Below are 24,283 nucleotides of genomic sequence, written 5' to 3' on the forward strand. Positions count from 1 at the left end.
TTCTAGAACATGTAGCAATTAATATTAAAAGTGATTTAAAAAAATGTGATTGTTTTATTTACTATTCGTATTTTTAATTCGTTTAAATTATTATATTTGCAAAAGGTACTAAATAAAACACGTAATTTTGACACAGATTTTAATATAGACACCAATTACATGTATCAAGAATTCTTTAAGGAGAATAGAGGTTAGGAAAATATATTAATTGAGATCTGTAACTTGACTTTTTACTTACGCTTAGTATTCTTGATAAATTAGTGCAACAAAAAAGTTAAAAAAAAGATGTAAAACCCAGTCTAGATGTTATGTTCATGCAAAAATGATTTTTTTTCAGTTCAATTTGATTTGATTTCAGAACATTTATGTGTGGATTTAATAAATAACAAAGATGGAGAAATCAAAATAATTTAAGATTCCCCCCTTAAACAACTTTGTATAAGAACCATTGCTTTATAAACAAAGCAAAACAATGGTAAGGTAAATCACAGAAAGTTTCTACAAATTAAAGGCCTTTCACAATTTATTAAAGCAATTGTTTATCTTTATATTAAACAAAACTAAAGTTAACTATAATTTTAAATAGTTATTAATACTTAGACCATTTTTATCAAACCAAGGAGCTTTATAGTATCCAGTTTTCTTGCTTTCCCCAAGATAATTTTGATCCGACTTAAAGAATTATAATTATATATATTAATTCTGCCATTACGATTTTTTTTTATCCTTAAAGAAATATCTACAATAAAAAATAATTTGTTTTGTTCAGACTTCTCAAAGTTTTCAAAGGAACATGATTTTCTCCAATAAATTGCAAAAGGTCTATATCGAAGAATAACATTTAGACATTTATATTTTAAACACTTAACTACGTAATAAATTTGCCAACTTGCTTCATTTCAAAAATTAAGTCTTTTACGTAGTACAAACAGTCCTTTACAAACATAGTATGTATATATTGTTATAAAATAAAAATAAATAACAAAAGGCCAGAATATAATAAAATCGAAAAGAACATAAATGTTTACACAACAGAACATAATTTATAAATAAATCAATTCATGGTTTTTATCTTTTTTTTATTCACTAGCACAGTTGGCAAATAATATTTGAGCAACAACTGTCAAATTTTAAGTAAATTCATGTTTCTAACCTAACCTAACACTGTTGACCCATAAATGACTACGTGTGGTAAATTTTGCAAGAAATTCAACTTAAACATTTGAAAAATGTTACACAACACTTGAGTAATACAAATTGTCATCCACATTATAAAAAAAAGATTTAAAAAAAAATTCAATAGATGTTTCAGATTTGGATCAAAGAATATATTTGAAATACGCTTTTAGAACTAACAATTAAATCACGATATTGTTAAATACATTATGTTTTAATTATTTTTTATTACTTTATAAACTTTTATTTATGTCAAAATCTGACAGTTGTTTTTTTTCTTATAACTATACGACACAAGGCCAAAGTCAATGATCCTTTAGTTCCAATATGATTACTTGTTAATGTGATACATCATACAATTTGAGATACGAATGAACATTGAAAAACTTGTCTATGTACTACTGATAAACCTAATATATATTAACCTAAATTTCACGTAGGCCTTGAGACCGGAATATGCTAACGGATACGGACGAATATATTAAAAAAAAACAAAACCAATGTAAATAGATTTTAAACCAATTTTTGACACATTGTCGGTTTCCGAATAGCAGAGTGCGATTGAGCTTTAAAAATAATAAGAAAAGTTAATAAAACTACAAAAAAAATTATAAAAAAAGTGAATAAAACTACAAAAAAATATAAAAAAAGTGAATAAAACTACAAAAAAAAAATCTATAGAGAAAATAAACAGAATCGTAACAATTCTGCAAATGAAAATTGAATCCATATGAAAAGTTGAAATGTTGAACTAAAACATTTAATTCAGTTGAACGAAGAAAAATTGTAGTTTTGTAACTATCATATCAACTGTTCTGACAAGAATTATGTAAGATAATGTACTGGAATTATACATTCTAATAACTTAATAGGCAAGTCACACTTACCCTAACCCGCGTATTTCTTCAAGTCTTGCAATCTACAATTAACTCTTCCACTTAGCTTAATTTATAAATTGCACCCAAACACTAATCCAATAATACACATTTTACTTAAACTTTCTCTTAAATTATACTAAAATTAAAAAAAAAAACATATTATAGCAACAGGCAATCTAAATCTTTAAGCGATAGATCACCAGTTACCATAATATGAAAGAACATAATATTCAGAGAACTGAAAATCCATTTTTATTTTAATAGTTAAATGAAAGCAAATGATGGATCATCAGGTACCGGAATTTTTGAGATTTCAAAGTTTTCGAATTTTAACTTTGCGCCCTCCTTGAGCCGTCTCACCAATATTCATAAGGGATGTGACTAAAACTATACCAATTTTAATATTGATTTATCTGTTTTTTTTTTTTGCTTCCAATTTTTATTCATGTAATGTATAATATATAACTTTAACTGCTATAACTATATTTAAAAAAAAATGTGTTTTTACTGAATTTAAAATCAATTAAACAGTTATTTTGGAGAAAAAAGAGCTACTATCTTAAAAATTTTGTACATATTCATCTGAATCATTAAATTGAATTTTCATTTTTTATTTTCATAATTTTTTTTTCTAGTAATTTGTGTTTTGTCAGGGTGTATTAACCACATCCTTTAATGGGTATTAAAAACGCCTTATTGGTGAAACGGACACAAGCAAATACACATAATTAAACTTGAAAAAAAAAAATTAAGCGCGCAAATCAAAATTCGATACATGAATCTGAGGCACATGTACAGACTCTATCTTTGGGTTTGAATTGAACTCGCAGAGGCCAGAATCTTTTAATTTCCACTCCCATTCCATTATTTGTGAGGCGTGCAATGTTTCTGCCTCCATATTCTGACGACGAAGCATTACTTCCTGTTGAATAAAAAAAAATAAGTACATTTAAATGTCAAATTTGTTTTTTTTTTGTGATCAAATAATTGGCAAATGTCTATCTGCTTCCCCCTACATTCCCCATTAAACCTATTTGTGGCATAGAAACTGTCTTACTAAGCATTTTATTGTCTTATGAGTAGAGTATGTTATAATTTAACATAAAAATATATTTAATTCAAGCCAACAGCAGCAATAGTCAGTAAGTAGGGAATTCAAATTTAACTAAAATTATAAAGTAGCGTTTACCCGCGACTCCGTCCGCGCAGAATAAAAAAAATGCACACAAGATAAAAAGTTCCTATGTCCGTCTCCTAGTTCTAAGCTACCTCCCCATCAATTTTCAGCTAAATCAGTTCGACCGATCTTGAGTTATAAATAGTGTAACTAACACCACTTTCTGACTATATATATAGATGCGAATGTTTGGATGGATGTTTGTTACAAGGTATCTCTAAAACTGCTCAACGGATTACAATGAAATTTGGCGCAGTTGTAGAACATAGTCTGGAAGAATATATAGGCTACTAACTGCTAACTTTTTCAATCCCGCAGGGTCGGAGTCGCGGGCGACAGCTAGTCATACATAAAAAACTTACTTTGATCTTCTCCCATTTATCATCGACCTCTTGCAGCCAGGAGTTGATCTGGCGGCCGTTACATCTGGAGCGCTGGGCGTTGCGCTTCTCCTCTTGTTCTGGTGCCAGCAGATTGCATACCTCCTTGTCACGGAGTACCGTGCAAACTGAATACGGCAGAGCCTGTAAATAACCAGGATTTTAGTAGTTTTTTGTCTCTGTAAGGAAAAGGCAAGTTGATTATAGATTATATTCTTAAAAATCACAATCCTTGTATCATTTTGAGTTTTTTTATTACAATATATAAATTTGTAAAATATTACCTGATTGGCGACAGCGCGTTCTGCGCGGCCATGCACTCTCAAGATCTCTTGTTCAACGGACAACACCAACTTCTCCTTCTCAACAAGATGCTGCATACGTAAGTGTGTCCTGTTTAAAGGGAAAAATAAGAAAGATAAGACTATTTAAGTTTCACTTGAATATTCTGGGAATAATATGTTTATGTATTGGACTTATATGAAAGAGGTTTATATATATATCCTGATGATAATATTTACCTTTCTTGTTCCTGTCGTTTGAATTCCTCTACCATTTGTGGTGCGAGATTGGGCGGTATCTCGATAACTGGACAGTTGACATTGCCTTGCAGAGTATAGGTGCAGCGGTTCATCAGATACTTGTGGAAGTCCTTCGGCGGCTTCGGCTTTACTGGGAACAGGCTCTTTTGACGTTGCTCTACCTAAATATCGAGAAGATTTTTTATTTTTATTTGCGGATGTCTATGGGCAACGGTCGCCTCGTTATTTCAGCGAATCCAGGTGGCCGTTTACTCCTTTGATACATTTTGATATAAAAAAAACAAAAATTACACAACTACTATACTCCGTCCTTTATTTATTTAGTTACTATTTAGAAATATGTGAACATATTATTTATTATATAATCAGGCAATTATTTTATTAAAACATTTTACAGCTATTAAGATATTAGTATTTGTTTAAATTGATAATAGGTGTGTATTTTTCAAACGGTAATTAAATCTGGTGCCGGAGTATAATAATTTTGTACATGAAGAGCACAAAATTAAGAATGAATAAAGCCAGCTTAATATTATATACATAAACAGTAACATATAGCTTCATTACTAACACCTGGATATTTATTATAAGCAAGTCTAAGTTTTTCTTTGATAGGTAAGAAATAATAGCATCGTGCAAGTTTTACAAGAGTCAAGAATATAAATAGAATTAAAAAATACCTAATTAGGTAAATAATCCATATAAATTAATTAAAAAAACATAGTTTTTGGTCTAATATAGGCATGTATCTTTATTAAACCAGGCCTCAATAATAACGACATCAAACAGTAGTGTATTCGCTGTTTTGCTTTAAATAAACATAAGAAAAAAAAAACATGTAAACAGTTGCAACATTCATGCGACATTTTAATATATAAATTTCATACCAAAAAGTCGCTCCTTTAGTTGAATATTAGTCTAAATGATACCTGTTTACGGATCTGTAAATGCATCTGGTAAGGGTTGGAGTGTGTGACCGCATGTATGAGGCTGGTGTCCTGCGTTGACTCGTGTCTAGACTCGCGGTGGCTGTCCTTCGAAGTCTTGATCTTACGCTTTCTCGGGTGCAACTCTACAGAAGGATCAGGCACTGCTATATAATATTATCAACATTCAATAAAAACAATCAGCTATTTTTTTATTATAGGATGGCAAACGAGCAAGCGGTAACCAGATTCGCCGAAATAGCGAAGCGACCACCAGACTCGTTGCCTACCTATAATCGACGGATAAGGAGACGCATAGTAAGAGAATGTTTCCCCTTCCTATGCGTCCCGTTCTCCGACAAATCCACTGTCCCATCCCATCTTTTCCTAATAAGAAAAGGTTGAGATGGCAAAGAGGACTAATTAGGCCTAAATAAAAAAGCGTTTGAACTAAAAAAAAATCATACCCGATGTCTCTCGGCCGGAGTGATGGTCGTGATGATGATCCTGAAAATGTTTTTTGCCCTACTCGGGTTAGATGTACTTTTTACAGCGGCTTGATCGGATACATAACATTTGGACCTTTTTATAGATAAGTGTCTCATCTCTCTCATAAGAAATGAATCACTTTTCGTTAGATAGGTCGATTTGTTAATAGCTTAATGGTAAGTTTTCACTATTAACTGTATGAAAAATTTAGATCAATTTTATTTTTTTAAGAAAGAGGAATTATAATTTTATATGAGTGTTTTAGTTGCGAATGATAATATTGTTGTTCGTTGTGTTATACACTTACAGATCCCTGGGGTGGGCTCTTATTTAGATTGAGAGCTTGTCCTCTTGTTTCGGCTCCAGCATGCGGTGATGTTCTACCTTTATCCTTGTCATCATTGGTCCTGTGCGAGCGAAGCACTCGCTGACCCGTCTAGGGAATAAAAAATATATTATTTAAAAAAAAATGTAATCACGTTTTTTTTTTCACTTTTTCATATAAAAGAAAAATAAAGGCCTACTTTTCCACATTCACTGAGTCGTTTATCATCACTGTTTCCATCGGAGCTGTCAGATGTTTGTCCTGCGTCGTTGGTGGTGCAGGGGATGACGTAGGGCAATGTACCTCCCCCACGACCCTTGCCGCTGCCTCTTTGACCTGTACCACCTTGTAAAAAAAACTTCTACTATATTTAATATTCACTTAGAGTATACTTCCAGACATGTCTATTAGCTAATCATCTCCTGAGTTAGCTTATCTCAGCTTAGAATTTTAGTAAAATATAAACAAAGACTATAGCACAAAAGATAATCAAAAAGAGTTCTATTATTTTGTTTGTTAAATATGAATAATGTCAATATAGCGTTTTTGATTTGTGACATACCTTCTTCCTGTTCATTCCTCCCACCTGAGCCGCCAGCGCCGCCCGGGATGACGATCTTGAGCGGCGGCACCTTGGGGCCGGATTCCGACTTCACTTCCTCGGAATCGCCATCACCTGTATCTTTAGCTTGACCCGACTTCTGGCTTTGAACGGGACTCTTCCTATCTTGTTTGTTCTGGGACTGAGATTTACCGCCTTTCTGTTAAAACATACATTCAGAAATTAAATATACAGTTTATAAAACAGATAATGTTCATAAAACATAAAATGAAATAAAAAATCCTCTTGTGTGAAAACAAAAATAAAACGTTTTGTTTATATTTTACTTGATGCAGTTGATTGTTTACTTTTCCTCCGGCGCCCTTTCCGGATTGTGTCTTGGAGGAGCCTTTGCCGCCGCTCTTGCCCAGCGGCGCGGCGCCCGTCTTGCTCGCCGGCCCGGGCGGCTTCGTGCCGCTCGGAGTCCTACAACAATGTTTTATATACAACCATACTAAAGTTTTCTTTCGCAACAATAACGAGTATGATTTTAGCTGTTCAATTTATTACTTTTTGAATCATCTGTTAGCAATATTTACCGTCCAGGTCCACCACGCGCTGCGGCGGCGGGTTTCGCCACAGGCTCTTTATCTTCTGCCTCCTTTCTCTTCTTCTTCTTGGTAACGTCATCGTCGTTGGTCTCGGCGTTCAGCTGCCCGTCAGCGTAGTTCCGTTTAGAGCCAGATGTAGGCTCATTATCGTTAGTCACCTGGGTCTTTTCTGAAATTATTAAATTTATTATATTAATATGAATTCAATAAGAGAATGGTTGTCGAAAGCTTTACGATTAACATTGAAAGTAATTTAATGGTCAACCATAATACCATCATAGTTCTTCCTTGTCTATTCAAACAGCTTTGCCTACTCTTACTACTCCCTGTTACTACTCTTTCTTCTCGGGAATTAATATCGATACAAGAAAAACTAGTACGTGAGCGACGAGATACGAAAGACGGAACAAAAAGACGGTGTTGTTGTTGTTCTTGATGTTTCCACAGCAGAAAAACATGAACAAAAACATTATCTCTGTTTTACAAAGATACTTTAAAATGGTAAAACATATTTTTGTTCATGTGTTTCAGCAGTGAAACAATGGTATGGTTGACACTGCTGCACACACTATCCAAAACCTAGATGCAAACAATGAAATGATCCTCGGTAACAAGTAATAGAAAAAATAAATAAAAAGTTTACGAGCTTGTAAGCTATAACAAAAGTAAGAAGATGAAATAAATTCTAACACGTTCTCCTTTATTACTGTTAAAAACGTAACGTTATCGAGATTTTAATTTGTATAAATGGATTCCATTTACACGGAGGTTTTAATATTAGATTTAAATAAATATATTTCGCAAAAGTAAATCACATTTTGAAATAAAATAAAGTAAATGCAAAAGAAAATAGCCAATAACTAAAAGGGAAGAAATATTGTGAATCTTTTGCGAGGCGTACCATATTGTTAACATTAGAATAATTATTTAAAACTTACCTTTTCCCATTACGTTATCACAGTGAAACAATTATTACAACAATCATTAATTATTATTTTATAATGGTAAATATTACCTCTGTTGCGTGACCGCATTTTGGTTTTACGCATTACAAAACCAAAGTATAACGTTTTAGAATAATGGATTATATGGAATCGTAACTAGGACACATTGTTTAGTTATCGGAAAAACAAACCACTAAGCCTAAGAGGCAAATGAACACGTAAAAACTAACTTTCGACCATCGGATACTTAAAACACAATTTTATAACACGTCAACTTAATTTGTATTGATTTATATTAATTTAATAGTATATATTAAGCGATGTTTAAATAAAACGGTCATTGTATTGACGTCGGGAACATAAATATAATGAGTGGTGGTCCCGTGCAGCGTACTGTATTGATTTTCTTCCCGGCGCAACTCCCCGTGAACCCACATATACCTGTATCCGTTCATCTCCACCTCTCTTTCCTTCCTAACATCGTCATGCTATAACATTGTTATAGGAATTATATTCAATTAATCCTCACTTATTATTGAAGATTAATTATGATACACTAAATTTAATCCACGTATCTCTATATTGTTTTGTTTTTATTTAATAAAAAAAACAATCTCTACTAATGATGTTTACGTACAACGTAATTACTACATAACGGTTCGCGCGGTAACTAATATTAAAAAATAGATTATATCATCGTTTAAATCAATAGACCGAACGAACGACGTACCAACCCAATCCAGCTCTACCTGACAAATTAGCCGAATGTTATTTATTTTGTAATAATATGTTGTATTGTAAGAATTTCAATTTAAAAATTGGACTTTTACAATATCAAATCAAGTAAAATATTTTGCAAATATATTCAAGACTTTTACAGGTCATATTTTTTTACATGAACTTTGCTTATACCTGTCACATGACATGAAAAAGTCGGAAATTGTTTTGCAAAAAGTTTATTTTGATATTTGAAAATCGGTGATCGTCGATGATAGTCGGAATTGAAAGCTAAAAACATATTAGAGCGCGTATTAGAAGGGTTAACATAGAAATATCAGGATGAACGATTTTATTATTTCTGCCTTTGCCTTAAATATGGCGTACGAAGAATAAATTTCTATCAATTATATGAACAAATTTTCGATGAATATATATATAAAAAACCAATAATAAAAACGTCTTTATTTACATAATAAATTAAAGAAGTTACACAATTTTAAATATAATCTGGGTGACTTAAGGAGACATTACCTATGTTGACACTGGCATCAATGAAACACATGTGTAATAATAATAAAAATAAAAACATTATTAAGTTATAAGAACTGTAATAACTTCATCCTGATCTTAATTATGTAGTGAGCAATTTAGGCAGTTAAATTTGTATTAAAAATATAATATTAAAAAATAATATGTTTATTTGTTGATTGTACAATATGGGTATAATAATATGGGAGTAAAATGGTGTAGTTTTTTTTTAAAGACTAAAGCTAAGAAATTAATTTTCAAAATTGCTACACTACCAAAAGTGTTGGGATCTTTGACCAGGTTTTACTGATATTTTAAAGATTTATATTGCAATTCCTACTGTTAGTTGACAATATCCCTTTACATTTTTAAATAACTTGTAGCCCAAAGAAACTTAATTGAAGAAAACTTTAATTAATGGTAACTGGTCCTATGTAATTACTTAAAATTCTTGAGCCATTTAAGTCTACTAATTAGGAGATTATTAAGAATTCTATCATTATCATGATTGTTTTATGCAGTATTATTAATTAAATTAGTGTAACTAATAGATTAGTGAGTATTAGTAATTAATTATGTATTAGAATAATATTTTTTTAGCAAGTCAACATACAAGGTGCACTGTGACAAGCTACTTCGGAGAAAAGTATATCCTATGACAAAATTTTACTTAATTTTTAATAAAGTTATGGTTTTTTTTAACTGTTATGATTGAAATGATACATGTGTAATAACATACCTTCAACATTGTTGACTTTTTCTTGGGAAACTTCCTTACTATCAAAGTGATCAGCCGATGCTAGCCCTTCCATAGTGCCTTTTTATTGCTAAAGTTGGTCCGAATATCACTTTCAGTATTCCTGGTGCAGTTCATCCCTTGTACATCCAACGTGGGAAGTTTTTGGATGATCTGTTATAATAAGATTTGCAGTTGTTAATTTTGTTTAAATCAAAAATTTGTTAATTTAAATATAAGTAACTTATTTCTCAATCAAAATAATGATATTATATTTATTTAAATATAAATAAATATATTTATATTTCCAATAACAAAAAAAAAAAATACCACGCGAGAAACATTATTTTTGAACTCTATACTATGCTAAAACTTTACTTACCCGTTTAAACTTTTCAGAAATCACTTTGAGAATTTGAATTCCGAATAACACGATTATGTCACACAATATCTTGAAGAAATACGTAATTAAGTACAGCTTGATAAAATATTCAAGCGTTATTAATTTATAAAAATCACAATCAGACAAACAGCAAAGATAACTATGTCGATATGCAACTATGTCCGAAATCTACACCGGTTACTGCCAAAAACTGTATCAATGGAAAGTGATTAATTTTCCTAAATTCGGATCCATATCCATAAGCTGTAAGTCAGTAATCTAGAATCCTACTAACGTAACTCTACACTTAACTTTAGAACTCTACACAAGTATAAACACAGTAACCAACTCTATTGGTAGAGTTTAGAGTTGCGCGTTGCGCGTTTGAAAGCATGTGGCATTATTTGCCTTCTATTTATTCTGATGAATGCCTTCTTTATATTTCAATTTAGACAACAGTGTAACTTCACCTTAACTACCGACAAATTGAACACTGAACTGACTCTACAACCAAACCACCACGCAATGCGCTACCAGCTACCAAGCAAAGATTATACAATACACAATGTTACTAATATTCGGTACCGTTAGTAATTATAAGTAAGCGCTGAGTAACGTACCAAGAGCAAACCAAATACCCAAAACTGGTTTTATTATTGCGCCACTACGTTCCCCTCAGTAAAATATGTACGCAGTCAAAAAAATATGTTACTTGCTGACTGAACCCGATAAATAATTGTAATTCCAATTACTAAAACGTAAAGTGATTAATAAAATGTTACGATAATTTTCTTAGCCTCTTAATATTTTTTGTAAAATAATAATAATGTTTAAATTTATTCCGAGTAATTAAAAGGTGCCAAATTATTTTTTATAAAATGCATGTTGCATTGGTTCTCTAAATAACTTTATGTTTATAAAAAACTAAAAAAAAAAAACAAAATACTCAAACCAAGAAATTTAATGGAAAAATTACTTTCTACTAACTCTAGCAACCCCAAATAGCGTTGTGGGTTGCCATGTTGATGCCGTCATTTAACAATCCTATTTAATTTAATTTAATTTCACAGTTCCTAGTTCTTTCCTATCTTATACGTACTTATTAACTGTCGCATTTTTTGTAGACTCTTATTTTTTGTGCAAGTACAGCACACATGAACATGGCGTATTATCTCTAAAAGTTAGTAAAGTTTGTTTAAATAAAGATGATTAGTTTGATAATTCTTATGGTTAAGAATCTTTTCGATATTCGATGATTGTTCTCCTAGAACTTGCAATTGATAACTTCATGATTATTGTTTTTTTTTAATTACAATAAAAAATAAAACTGTTTCTTTCTATCATGTTTCATTTTTCAAAACTCAATAAAAAAAACTAACTTTTGACCGAAAATTTAGGTGATGACAATCCAAAAAGAAAGGTATTTAATGTTTTAATTGTGCGATACATAGCCTAATAACTAATAAATACGAAAAGTAATAAAATGCCTTAAATTTAGTACCTATATGTCCAATTAATATTTAATATTAATACAAGACCGATACCCGATATTTCATAGTTATTCGTTAAGCGCATACGGTTGACACTACGACACCCGACCATTAAGTACGACATTAATCCTCATACTCATTTAATTTCATACTTCATAGGTGACAGCGTCAAACTAATCATTGTTAAATATAATATTTTTCAAAATAAAAAGGAAAAGTTATAAAATTAAAATTAATATCTGTGTAGTGTAGCGTATTACGTATGCTGACATGCTCTCTGTCAAAGTTATAAAATGGACGCCTATACTGTGGCCTTGGGGAAAATAACGTTAAATTATTTCGACAGTCACAAAATATTACATACAGTGATCCGAGCGCTAAGAGCTAAATCAAGGTTTAAAATTATGAACGCTAATATACGACGGGTCGATTATAATTGGTCTTATGTATTGAAGGTATATAGGTCGAGAGAATAAAGCAAATATAACAAACAAAAGTTTTCTATCGGAGTTTGTAGTATCCTAAATATTATAACTTCCTTCTTTTTGAAGTCGTCTAAAAAAAAATTTAGAAGTAAAAATAATGAGCCAAAATAAAAAGATGAAAAAAGTACTGGCTTACATCAACAGATGGCATTTAAGTGAACTTTTCCATACGACAAACGTATCTGATCCGTTGAGGCACTGCTATCGCGGTTAGTTCTGTCACAAATTATGTTAAACCTACTTAGGCATTAAAAACAACATAACAGAAAAAAGCTTGACACGAAAGCTATAGTACTAAAAGGATCTTGTGACGCTTTTTTAACAATAATGGGGGGTCGCTAATAAGCTATTGCAATTTAGTGCCACTTATGGCCACCAGGACAGATAAGTTTGTCGGTCTGTACAACGAAGGAAAAACATCAAGATGGCGACTTAAGACAGCGGTAGTCTGTGATAAGTGATACATTTCAATATCAAAGTTGGTAAATAAGACTAAATATTACAAAAACAAGTGAGTCAGTGATAAGTTACGAAAACATCTTATTATTGTAATTTATTACCGACTCGCTTCGATTTTGCGCATCAAATACTCCGCTGTAAATCGTAATTCGTTTTTTGTAATGTCTTGTTTCTAAATGATTATGTCATATCTCCTAAATACCTACTTCAACGGGCAATTAAGTAAACAACGGGAATACTCAGACAGAATGAACGTTTAGCAAAAAATGTATGTCCCTAAATATTTCATCAACAATCATGATACGGATGTATTGACATGTTTTGTCATCCTTCTCATTCCCGTTTAAAAAAAAAAAGCGACAATAAAATGTCAAGGCAGTAGAAACCTAAACGTATACTCAACTTTTTACTAACTAGCCCGAAGTTATCTTAGGAGCACCTGTAGTACGACGATAGCAAAAACAACCAGACCAAAGCAGGAAACAAAGCGTCAAAGGAGATGGCAAAAGGCTTTTTTTTTATTGTTTTAGACATATCTTAAGATGCCGAAAATAATGTACTTTGTCAAGGATCGGCGAAGGTTAATTAACACTTACGCATAATTATCTATGGAACTTAAAATCAATCAGTGGTATCCACTACAAATAATTAAGGTTGCTATGAAGGGAAAAGGAGAAAACCAGCTTTGGATTCAAGGAACTATTGAATTAAATGATACTTTTAAAATAAACAAATTCCAAGGAATATTGTGTCAAAATTAATATGTTTAACAAAAAAAAAAATGAATTGAAGTAGTATTTATATATTTATTAAAAAAAACCGGTTGAATATTTTTATAAAAACAAAGTTTCTATACATGTTTTCAGTAAACAAAAAAATGGTCTATTGTTATTATAAAAGCATATCTTTAATATATTCTGACCCGACTGATAGGAAGGGTATAGTTTTTCTCGAGTTTGTATATTAATATGCGGGTCCCCACGTCAGGCCGAACTGAATTCATTTGATTCTTATTCTTGAATGGAATTTTATAGCATATTTACAACTAAAGTTTGTGACTAGCTAAAAAATAATGAAACACATAAAAATCTTACATATTACACGTATGACAATACACAATGCCATATTACTGATTTAATGTATGCTAGTGAAAGTTGATTTTAGTAGATTAAGAATGAGATTAAAATTATGCAGTGGAAATGCAGTCTTCGAGAAGTATGATAGGGGTTAGGATGACAGGATTGGAAACAGTGTTAAATGGGAAAAGCGTGATTTAAAAGAGTGTTAGTTAACAAAGTTAAAAAAGACATTGTTCGTGGGTTCGGACACGTTAAAAGGATAAATAAAAGAATTGTGAAAAAAAGGTCGTGTTGGTTTGGGATTATTTTAGGCGTCGGTATATCAGATTAGTGACACTCAAATGAAGAGCGGTAATAAGAATACCCAAAAGGACGATATGAACGTTAAAGAGATAAGAGTGCTAGGACCTAGCCAAAAAAGATCCTAATCTCTGCCTATACATCTAGGTCAAGAAAGTGAGTTAATTGTAATAAATTTACCATGAAGACGAACACAACTTTACAAATAAGCCTTAAACATAATAGCAGTTGTGATGTCGAACATTTAATATCTACTCTGACACACCGTTTTAAAATTATCAGGTGTGCCGTTAACTTAAGTAATATTTTGGTGAACGGAATTTTGAAAATTTTACGTCAAATAATCACCGAATGCAACAAATAACTTGTAGGCTTTAACTTGTACGATATAAGGGGTTGGGATGGTCTAAAAATAACATCAAATCAATAACTATCCTACATGGGAGACGACTATCTATAGAGGAAATGATTTTGGTACTTGTTGCATTCAGTAAAGGTGCATATTGCATAGCCTGAATCTGTATTATTGATTTACTGCTACTCGGTCCACATGCGCACTAGATCTTTATCGTATAAAATCATAGATATACCTAGTATGACCTAAGTAGGTCATCTAGGAAAATGGAGCAGGTAACATAGTTAATTATAATCGATCTAAGAAACCTACTCGTCTGATAACTACTATTTTGCTTATAATTGTTACATGTTCGTTATTTCTTTGGTAAAAACATACACAATTAAATAGTAAAGGATTTTCACAACAACAAATACATTAAACATCTCCTCAGATACAAAATTAGTAATCAGAAAGTGGCGTTCGTTGTAATGCTAAGTAAATTTAAATATAAGAATATTAAAGCACAGAATAGAATTCATTAAAAGTAAAAAAACTTTTACATTCGCTAATATAACATTAAAAGCTTTTACGAATTAAGTTCACAATTTGAATCATTACCCAATAAAAAAACATTTAGAGCTGGATTGGGTTTTACATCATTACAATACATTGATGCCGATCGGAAAATAAAATAAGAAAAAGCGGATATATATCTTATCTCGGAATATAGTTTTCTACAACTGAGCCTATAGCTAAGGTTTTGTAAAAATTAAAACAATAAAAATATAAATTATAAGACAGAACATACATACAGAACATTCCATGCGGAGTTATTTTTTAAATTTTCGAATAAATTATAATAGTACAGACGCCGACTTCGCTCGGGTCAATTCAATAGGACACGACACATGGGAGTCGCCAGCCGATGATCTAGGCTAGGTCTAGAGGCCTAGCAGTTGACCTCCCATGGCGACGCCCATGACACGGTGGCAAACGAGCAATATCCACATGAAATATCATAAATAGCACAGTGACCGCTGTGTTAGAAGGTTGAAGACGCGTTGCCTACCTTTGTGGTTGACAAACGAGGTACGAGATTTTAAAAAAATTAAGACGTCGATTCATATTCGACTTTCCGGGATACGATATTTCTGTTTTCTGCAGACGAACACATCAAATAAAATAAATAACAATTTTAATACATTAATAAATAACTTAATATGGTACCTTTCAAATTTTGTAGATATTCCTTGATGGCAGTGTTTGCATAATAAGATGGTTCTAGACCGTCGAAGTTTTTTATATGAGGATCTGCACCATATTTTAAAAGCAACTTGACTATTTTAAAATTATCTGCAGTTACAGCGTCAAAAAGGGGTGTTTCACCATTTGGACCTCGTATGTCTACTATAGCTTCGCCCTTAAGTAAAGCTCTTACTACTTTTTCGTAACCGTAAAGACATGCGTCATGTAACGGGGTCCAACCTAGAATGAATACAAATTCTATAATACATTTTATACAAGTAAAGCTCACAACAAATGTATACAACAGAAATATTTTTTATATTAACAGAAACACATATATAATCTTTAAACAAATCTATCGCAACAGTGAAAGGCAATTTAATTTAAACAAACTAATGTCATCACAACAACTCTTTATTTCATACTATTTCTTTCCAATATTGAAGGATTAGCAAAATTCATATCTAATTGCAATTATATACAGGACTAATATTATAAATGTGATGCTTATGACCTTTATTTAAAGATAATAATAAAGCCATTTCTAAAAATTATGACAATCATTGTTATTTTTCTTACGGTTTATTAATTTCCAAGTTGAGCCACTGTGAATGTGGTGACGGCCAGTTTTTATACATATAAATACTTCAAATATAGTCAATGAGCAAGCTTATAGTTGGAATTGAATGGCCTGAGATCGACTAGATATAGTTCTGATATAGATCTCACCTGTCATAAACCAACCATAAATTAAATTCCGAATCACCTTTAATAATAGGATCCTTACTTGATGCAAAATACTTAAATTAATTTAAACAAATATCTTGTATCAAATAAAAGCTTAAAAACTGTATACAATGGATGTATCAGACATCTTTCACTCGTAAAATCATCTATGACTCGTGCGCAGAAGCTTTGCCTTTGGCCTCTTGACGACACGAGTCGATGATCAATAGAGTTGGCAAAAAAGGTTACATAAATATTTGTTGCAATAAATTTATTATGGTACATACTTTAGCTTATATTACAAAATATTCTCGTGTCACAATGTTAGCTACCATATTCCTTCGAAATGGATTGACCGATTTTTGACATTTTATATGCAAATTCAGCAAGTCTGAGAATCGGCAGCTACCTATTTTTCATACTCCTAAATTTGGCACAGATGTAGAAAATAGTTCGGAAGAATACATAGACCACTTACTGAGTTCTTTTAATTCCGCGCCGACGGGGTCGCGAGTTGGATATAATTACATATTTATTTAAAAAATATATTAGGCAGGCGACCGCCCGTAAAAAATAAGCCAATACATGGAGGTTTATAAAAATTTGAGCGCCGACCTGACGTGATTGGGAAAACCCTGGAATGTGATGATATACTTTACATAAAATACACTTTACTTTAATAATCTTTGGTCGAAGTCGCCCACCAGTTTCTTCCCATAGGTATTAAAAAGTTTACTAAAGGAAAAAAGTATCTAATGTGTTACTCGAGTCTATGTTCTATATTTGTGCCAAATTTCAATAAGATGTGTTGAAAAGTTGTGGAGTTATCTAGTAAATATGTATAAAAGAGCATGCCACAGGAAACGGAACTTTTTCCGGAATCAAAGATAGCCTATGTGTTCTTCCAGACTTTACTTTACATCTGTGCCAAATTTCATCAAGAGTTATTGAGTTATTTTGGAGATACCTTCTAACAAACATTCATCAATCTAAACATTCAAGTAAGAACAAATAACTAATAAAAAATGATGTAAAACTAAACAAAACAACAATTAATTAATTCGGAAAACATAAGTGGTAGTGGGAAGGGGAGTCTCGGTAAACCTGCACACGGCTAGTATGGATGCCATTTGAAATGATATAAAGTTTATAATATCAGACTAGATCCCTAACTTACCAATGAAAACAATTACCAACATTTAATAAGGACATCACAATTTTGAAAAATAAATACAATGTATTCATCTATACAAAAATATGTTGGCTGTGTTATTCTAAAGAGAATGACTATATGTGTTTTGGCAGTGGAAACCAACATTTATACTACAATATATGGTAGACTTATGGTACTCTGACAAACTTTTTGCAGAGCTGTGTTGAACTATCAAATTATACAGTACTGCCCTTAGGCAGATCCCATGTTAGTCCGGATGTTTTTACAAAAGAATACCTTGTAATCCTACAAATTATAGATCAAATATAGAATCTATGATATAATTGGAGGTAAAAAGTAATATTAACACCATTAATGCTATAAAACAAACCAAAAACTATGAATAAAAACCATAATTATGAATCAATAAAGTTATCAGGCATGAAAATAATCTTGGTGGATTACAAGGGACACTGGATTAGACAGGAGCCAGAATAGTTTTATTTCTACACATGTTATTTCTACTTTTAATAAAATTTGCAAACTATCTACTACACAGACATGCATATCAATTAATTATTATTTTGCATAGGCATCATAATATTGATCAATTTTTCAGTGTTTAAACATACATAATATATTTCTGTTTTAAGATGTCTTTGCAAATATCTTGGCCGCTCAAGGTCATCTGCGCACTCTACAGTGCTCTCCCTCTGATCCATTTATGCCCTACACCTAAAATTGTGTTCTGAGCACTGACTCATATGACATTCCGAGCCGCCATGATATATGACAACTTCTTAAGTTAAATAAGTGATATACAGCTCACCAGAAGAACTGTGAGAATTTGGATTACGACCTTTTTTCAAATGTGTTTTCACTTTAGTATGACATCCATTAAAAGCTGCAGTATGTAAGAATGTTTTTCCAGTCCCTTCAGCGTTCATGCGATTACGCTTCCTTTTCTCAGTAAGTGACACTTCTGCATTAGAAAATAACAAAAAGTTATAAATAACTTACTTTAGTTTGATTCATATGTTTAATAAATATATTAAACCTTGAATGATATCTTCCTGTGAATTTTTTATCGCTATTTGTGTTTGTATCCGGAGTGACACAGGAACATCAGTAAAAGGTTGTTGAGGTGTCCCTGGCAAAGGTTGTGTCGGCTTATGTTTTTTTCGTTTTGGCTGTAGAGGTTTAGGATGCCCTCTCCGATGTATGAGTCTTCCGCGTCGCGGTAGTATGAATTTAGGTCCTAGAGATTGAGATTGAATACAAGTGGGTTTTCTTTGCAGGGGTTGTACTTCTTTCGATTTACCACTTTGAGGTTGTACACCTTTGAGTTTTGAAGGTTGTATAAGCTTCCCTCTCTTAGGTTGAACACATTCAGGTTTTTCAGACCCAGGTTGGAAGAGCTTCCCTCTCTTAGATTGAACACATTCAGTTTTTCCAGACCCAGGTCGTAAGAGCTTCCCTCTCTTAGGTTGGACACATTTGGGATGCACAGGTTTGTGCTTCTCCTGCTGCGATTGTACGCGTTTGTATTCCCCACTCTGGGTTTCTACAGGTTTGGGTCGCCCTTGAGGATTGACCTCACTCACCTGAGCTTGAATGCTTTCAAGTCCACTACTTTGGGATTGCACGCTTTTGGATAAACCTCGCTTGGGTTGTATGCGTTTGGTATGCATTGCTCTTCTGCGCAAGGGACTCCTGCGGTCTTGCTTTGAGCACGAGGATGTGGTGACCACCTGTGTATATATAGATATATATTCTTATTTAAAGCTATACGACAATGGATTAATCTGAATTGCAGTAGGAATTTATAGAACTCACCTTTCCCATAATAATAATTAAGTGAAAGCTATATAACACAAACTATTGAAATGTTGACTTTTCACAACAACACCAAACACAAAAAACAACACACGAATGCCAAGTGCAAAGAAATATAAAAAACAATAGCCGACGACGACCAAAGAGTATGAAAAAGTTATAGTCCAAAGAGTAAATATTGTGTGTGTACTTTATTTTAAACCTACACAGTCCAAGAAAATGGCATAAAAACATGATATGACATGAGCTACAGTACAAAAAGGATTTATTTGTTAGCATTTATTCGTATACTTTTATTCTTCGTATACTTTATTACTAAAGGTCGTGCATATAGTTGTAGATATTGTATGTTCGTGTATACAGATCAGTGTTCTACTGAGACTTTTTTGACGCCTGCCATGGTTGCGTAATTGAGCAGTCATAATTTAGTTTGACTTATGCCCACCGGGTCAGATATCCTTGTCGGCCTATATATCAAATACGAATATTCGTGCACGTCGTTCTAGGTGTACTATTAATCGTTGCAACGTTTCCTTAACGTTATGGAAAAAATTGTATTGGAAATAATTGTAAATACATTATGAAACTATCAAAGCCAACTTCACCAGTAATTACATTTGAACCTAAAACTAAAAACCAGTCGGTTCAAGGTTCAAGTAGACTTGGCACGTTCACGATGGCAAGAGACCGGTGTTTGATATCGTTAAGTGTGGATGTCTTGAAAAATTGAAATTAAAAATTGTTTCAAAAAAATTATGATAATATGACGGTTTTACATTACAATAAAACCGATATTATGTGCCGAGAAAACATACAGCATTGCTTATGAAGACGCATTGTATACTTAGCTTAAATTTCGCGGTCTTTCGCCGTTGACAGTTGGTATCAGCTACGGTTGGTACTACCTGTTCTGTTGCTATTTCACTCGCCAGCCAGGACGAGGCAGCCGATGTCATTTGCGGAGCTCATAGTCGTCTTCACCAGGAAGAACTTCTGGCAATGCTGTATGTTTTCTCGGCACATAATATCGGTTTTATTGTAATGTAAAACCGTCATATTATATGCCTCAGGAAAACATACAGCATTGCTTATGAAGACGATGTGTTTGTTATCTGCTGGTGAAATACACGTAAAACACAACGCTATGATGATTAATTGCATGGTTGTTTTTCTAAAAAAAACAGCTTAATGAACACGTTACAACTGAAAAAAAAATTACATATCTGAGTAGGAGTTAAAATTAATTTATACATAAAAAAATACCACCTACATAACTTAAAGTCTTGATTGGAAACTGATATATGTAAAACCTACATCGAGCCACGACACAGATACAGGAAATGGTACAAAGTAAGGGAACTAGTGAACCATCCCATTCCAGTTTTACTTATGACCACCGGGTCAGATAGCTTAAGTCTATATTGTTATAATCGTTTAGAACCTAACGATTAAGGTCGGGTCTTGTTAAGTTACTATTTTCCTGATGGATTTCTCTTTAACGACTATTGTGACTGAGGAAGTCCTAGATAGAATTTCAATTGTTAAACAGTCGTTTGAAATTATGTTTCTGAAGACCCATTGATTGACTATGTGATGCGTCTTTATTCATGCACGGTGATAATAAATTCATTCAGAAACACATAAGAAAAAATAAGATAATCATACAACAAACATTAAACAATGTCTTATAGTGGTCAGAACTGATAGTCTAAATTATAGATCATCTATGGTCAGTGCAAGAATGCGATTTAAATTATTAGATTGGATCCAAATCCAAATAAATAGACTAATCTAACTAGAATGGCTTTAAAAACTTGTTTGAATGATTAATTGTAGCCCTATCAGAATTTGACATGGAGTGACATAATGTACTTTTAGCACAGTGTAAAGAAAGATTTCATACAGCTTGCTGTTGACGTCAATATCAGTGTTTAATCCGAAGGCTGATAGTTTATAACAGCAAAATGTTCTCTCCGTTGTCAGCAGAACATAAAATATCAAGAAGTAACAAAATGTTTTTGTTAGTGTTAAACTGAACTCATCTCCCGAAGCAGGTGAAATGCTGTATTCTCCAAGGTATTGGTATTGTCATCGACTGTTTATCACAGTCGCAGCACATGGTTGAATATATTCGTTAGTTGAGGCCTCCTCATACCATCTTGGATGTGGCAAGAAGATGATAGTATGTTGTAAATAAGAAAATACCGTTGGAGTCAAATGAAGCCAGTCACTGAAATGGGTTTCAGTGCGTTAGGGTTCGGGCCCCTGCTGCTGCTGCTGCTGTAAAGTATTGTAAATATATATACAACTTATAAAGAAGAGTGCACGTCAACTTTATTTATTCCATACTTGATTTATATCTGAATTGATTTAAGCTTTCCAAACCAAAACTTCCTTTTTTAACTTTATTATTCTCTTTGTTCATATATATTGTTGTATTTCTTATCTCTCTTCACTACATATCTTTCTTCTTCATACATTTTTACATATCCTCCATGTTTACTATAGTGTAACAGTATATATTTCAATTGTAATCTTTTGAGTTAAGGCACTATAAGGATTTTTATGGAAAACATTTATTTTTCATTAAGCTTGAATTGGTACGCTACTAAGTGCATTTAACAGCAATCTGTTTTCTGAACTATTTTTATAATAAATTGAAAAATCAATGTCGGTTAGCATGTTCTAGTCATTTGCTTCCTTTATCATCCTCTATCATCTATTTTATTTTCACTTCAATTCATACTTTTCATAACTGCTATGTTCAATATCTTCCATAATGACCAAAGCCTCTTTTAGTTAATTATAAAATATTATCATTGAATCATGATGTATTATGTGATATTTGTTCTCAAGAAATGACAACTACTTCTATAATCCAATAACTTTATACCTTAAAAGCTATGTCCAATGTAATATATATGTATGCCAGTATCTTTGAAACCTTGCCTGGAGGGACACCTTTTAATGACATATTTTAGTTTTCATATTTTATTTAAATTAAGTGTAATTAGGTTTTGTATAATTGGATTCAATATATTATGTCACTTTAAACTTTAATCTATCTATCTATATATATAAAATAAAGTCGTGTTAGTTACACTATTTATAACTCAAGAACGGCTGAATCGATTTGACTGAAAATTGGTGGGCAGGTAGCTTAGAACCAGGAAACGGACATAGGATAATTTTTACCCCGTTTTCTATTTTTTATTCCGCGCGGACGGAGTCGCGGGTAGAAGCTAGTATATAATAAAATGTGCAATATGCAATGTACCATAGGTATTAAAAGAAAAGATTCGATGAATATCATAGTTATAGCTTTCTTTCTTAGAAAAACAATAATGTTAATAATGCTTGGACGGCATACAATGTCAAAGGAATACCCACGATTTTGCGGCTTAAAAATTATCCAAGTTTGGTTAGTATGTAATGATGACTCATTTATTATTATTATTTTGACTGACGGAAAGATTGCTTTAAGTCATGAATAACTTTTTCAATAATCATAAATATCCGTTTTTGGGCAATTACAGATTATGTATTGAGAATTTGAACTTGTTACGATGTGTATGTTGTTTGAAGACTGCGAAAAAGAGGTGCTGAGTGTTCCAAAGGAGTGCTCACAAAGTAGCATGAAATATCCAACGTTTTTGTAGTAGATAGGCTCCAAAATAATTTTGCAACTATTGCTAACAGCCATTTGACTTATCTATGTCTTTTTCTGGTAAAATAATCTTCTCTATTAAAGTTTAATTGACCTCAGGTAACAATTAAGCAGGTAAAACATATCTGCATCTCTTCTAGGTTACTGTTCATTAGCAGCGATAGTTTATCTTTGTCTCTTGCTTCTTGCTAAGTGTTTTGTCGATGTTAGTTACCGATTTGATGGTTGCTGCGCCAGTTAAGGTGATACAAGTGCCTCACAACCTCCGCGGCCTGAGACATAACTTGTATGGGTCGTTATAGACCAGAAGGTAGTCGTCTAGTTAGACTAGCACGATATACCTCCTCATGCAAGGTCTCCGCGACCAAGCATGTTACGGAAAAGAACAGATAAGCCGGAAAGAAGTCGTCTAGGTAGACTAGCACGACATTCCTACTCACGCTAGGTCTCCGCGAAAAAGCGTGTTACAGGAAAGAACAGATCAGGTGCTGGCGCCAACCCGGATGCGCCTATCCGGCGATTAGTAGTTAATACTCCGCAAAGCTGGTGTGATGCACCTACGTCACAGGCCGGATGGAAGTCGTCTAGGTAGACTAGCACGACATACCTACTCACGCTAGGTCTCCGCGACCAAGCATGTTACGGAATTTAGTGTTTTGCACCTTGGTCAAGGTTCGCTTGTTTCTGTATTTTCGTCTTTTAATTGAAAACAAATTGTTAAAATAGTTCAGCCAACATATACAGTAGTGACTCACGGCCCACGGTCCGCTATTTTTTTTTTTTTTTTAAGTTTTCGTAGGTACTTAGATTTATTTGTGGTATTGTTTAATCATTTTGGATGTGCTATTGACGAATTCAATGTAAATGTAAATAATCCTACCTGAGTAAAGCCATTTTTAATTAGTTAGTAATGTAAATTCTAGTGTAACGACCTACATGTGCGTCTTGTTTCTTTGTTATTGTTGTCCGAGCGATATGAACGTAAGTTGATACTCTTACAAATATGTTTGTCTAAAGCAGACTGCCAAAACATAAGGATGAAAGGAACAAAATAGTATTACTCTTTTACTTTTTAGGTACAAAAAGGTCCCGGACAGTTAACATATTCATTAATGTGGTAATTACGTTGTACTAAGGAAGAAGTGACGTAC

The 24,283-nt window shown here is 32.6% G+C and overlaps 2 protein-coding genes across 3 annotated transcripts; both read right to left on the reverse strand.

The window, feature by feature from the left end:
* Positions 1-2,700: 2,700 nt before the first annotated feature.
* LOC106720012 (ankyrin repeat domain-containing protein 11) lies at positions 2,701-10,948 on the reverse strand. Of its 2 annotated transcripts, none has more exons than XM_014514548.2 (13): positions 10,356-10,948; positions 9,977-10,147; positions 7,034-7,214; positions 6,803-6,920; positions 6,456-6,654; positions 6,093-6,238; positions 5,876-6,004; positions 5,547-5,604; positions 5,083-5,225; positions 4,133-4,314; positions 3,896-4,004; positions 3,594-3,755; positions 2,701-2,976 (listed from the first exon to the last, which is right to left on the reverse strand). In XM_014514548.2, exons 2-13 carry the CDS (start codon positions 10,047-10,049, stop codon positions 2,803-2,805), a joined length of 1,674 nt encoding a protein of 557 aa, XP_014370034.2. In that variant the 5' UTR covers positions 10,050-10,147; positions 10,356-10,948; the 3' UTR covers positions 2,701-2,802. The 2 variants fall into 2 exon arrangements, with proteins under 2 accessions (XP_014370034.2, XP_014370033.2); XM_014514547.2 differs by having other exon boundaries at positions 6,782-6,920.
* A 4,182-nt stretch (positions 10,949-15,130) lies between these two features.
* Positions 15,131-19,591, reverse strand: LOC106720013 (ankyrin repeat domain-containing protein 11). Its single transcript, XM_014514549.2, has 4 exons — positions 19,466-19,591; positions 18,687-19,380; positions 18,459-18,611; positions 15,131-15,990 (listed from the first exon to the last, which is right to left on the reverse strand). The coding sequence occupies exons 1-4, from the start codon at positions 19,472-19,474 to the stop codon at positions 15,701-15,703; spliced, it is 1,146 nt and encodes a 381-aa protein (XP_014370035.2). The 5' UTR covers positions 19,475-19,591; the 3' UTR covers positions 15,131-15,700.
* Positions 19,592-24,283: the final 4,692 nt, after the last annotated feature.

Source organism: Papilio machaon, chromosome Z (genome assembly GCF_912999745.1).
Source record: "Papilio machaon chromosome Z, ilPapMach1.1, whole genome shotgun sequence".
In the NCBI taxonomy this organism is placed as follows: Eukaryota; Metazoa; Arthropoda; class Insecta; order Lepidoptera; family Papilionidae; genus Papilio; species Papilio machaon.

Bases quoted from the DNA above. Each gene is read 5' to 3' on its own strand.
- LOC106720012 (XM_014514547.2), bottom strand. From the start codon at position 10,049: ATGGAAGGGCTAGCATCGGCTGATCACTTTGATAGTAAGGAAGTTTCC. The intron at 7,215-9,976 runs GTATGTTATTAC...TAATAATTTCAG, and splicing joins AAAAGTCAACAATGTTGAAG to AAAAGACCCAGGTGACTAAC. The intron at 5,226-5,546 runs GTATGATTTTTT...ATCCTTCTGTAG, and splicing joins CTCCGGCCGAGAGACATCGG to AGTTGCACCCGAGAAAGCGT.
- LOC106720013 (XM_014514549.2), bottom strand. The intron at 18,612-18,686 runs GTTTAATATATT...TTTCTAATGCAG, and splicing joins ACAGGAAGATATCATTCAAG to AAGTGTCACTTACTGAGAAA. The intron at 15,991-18,458 runs GTGAGCTGTATA...TATTCATTCTAG, and splicing joins AAATTCTCACAGTTCTTCTG to GTTGGACCCCGTTACATGAC.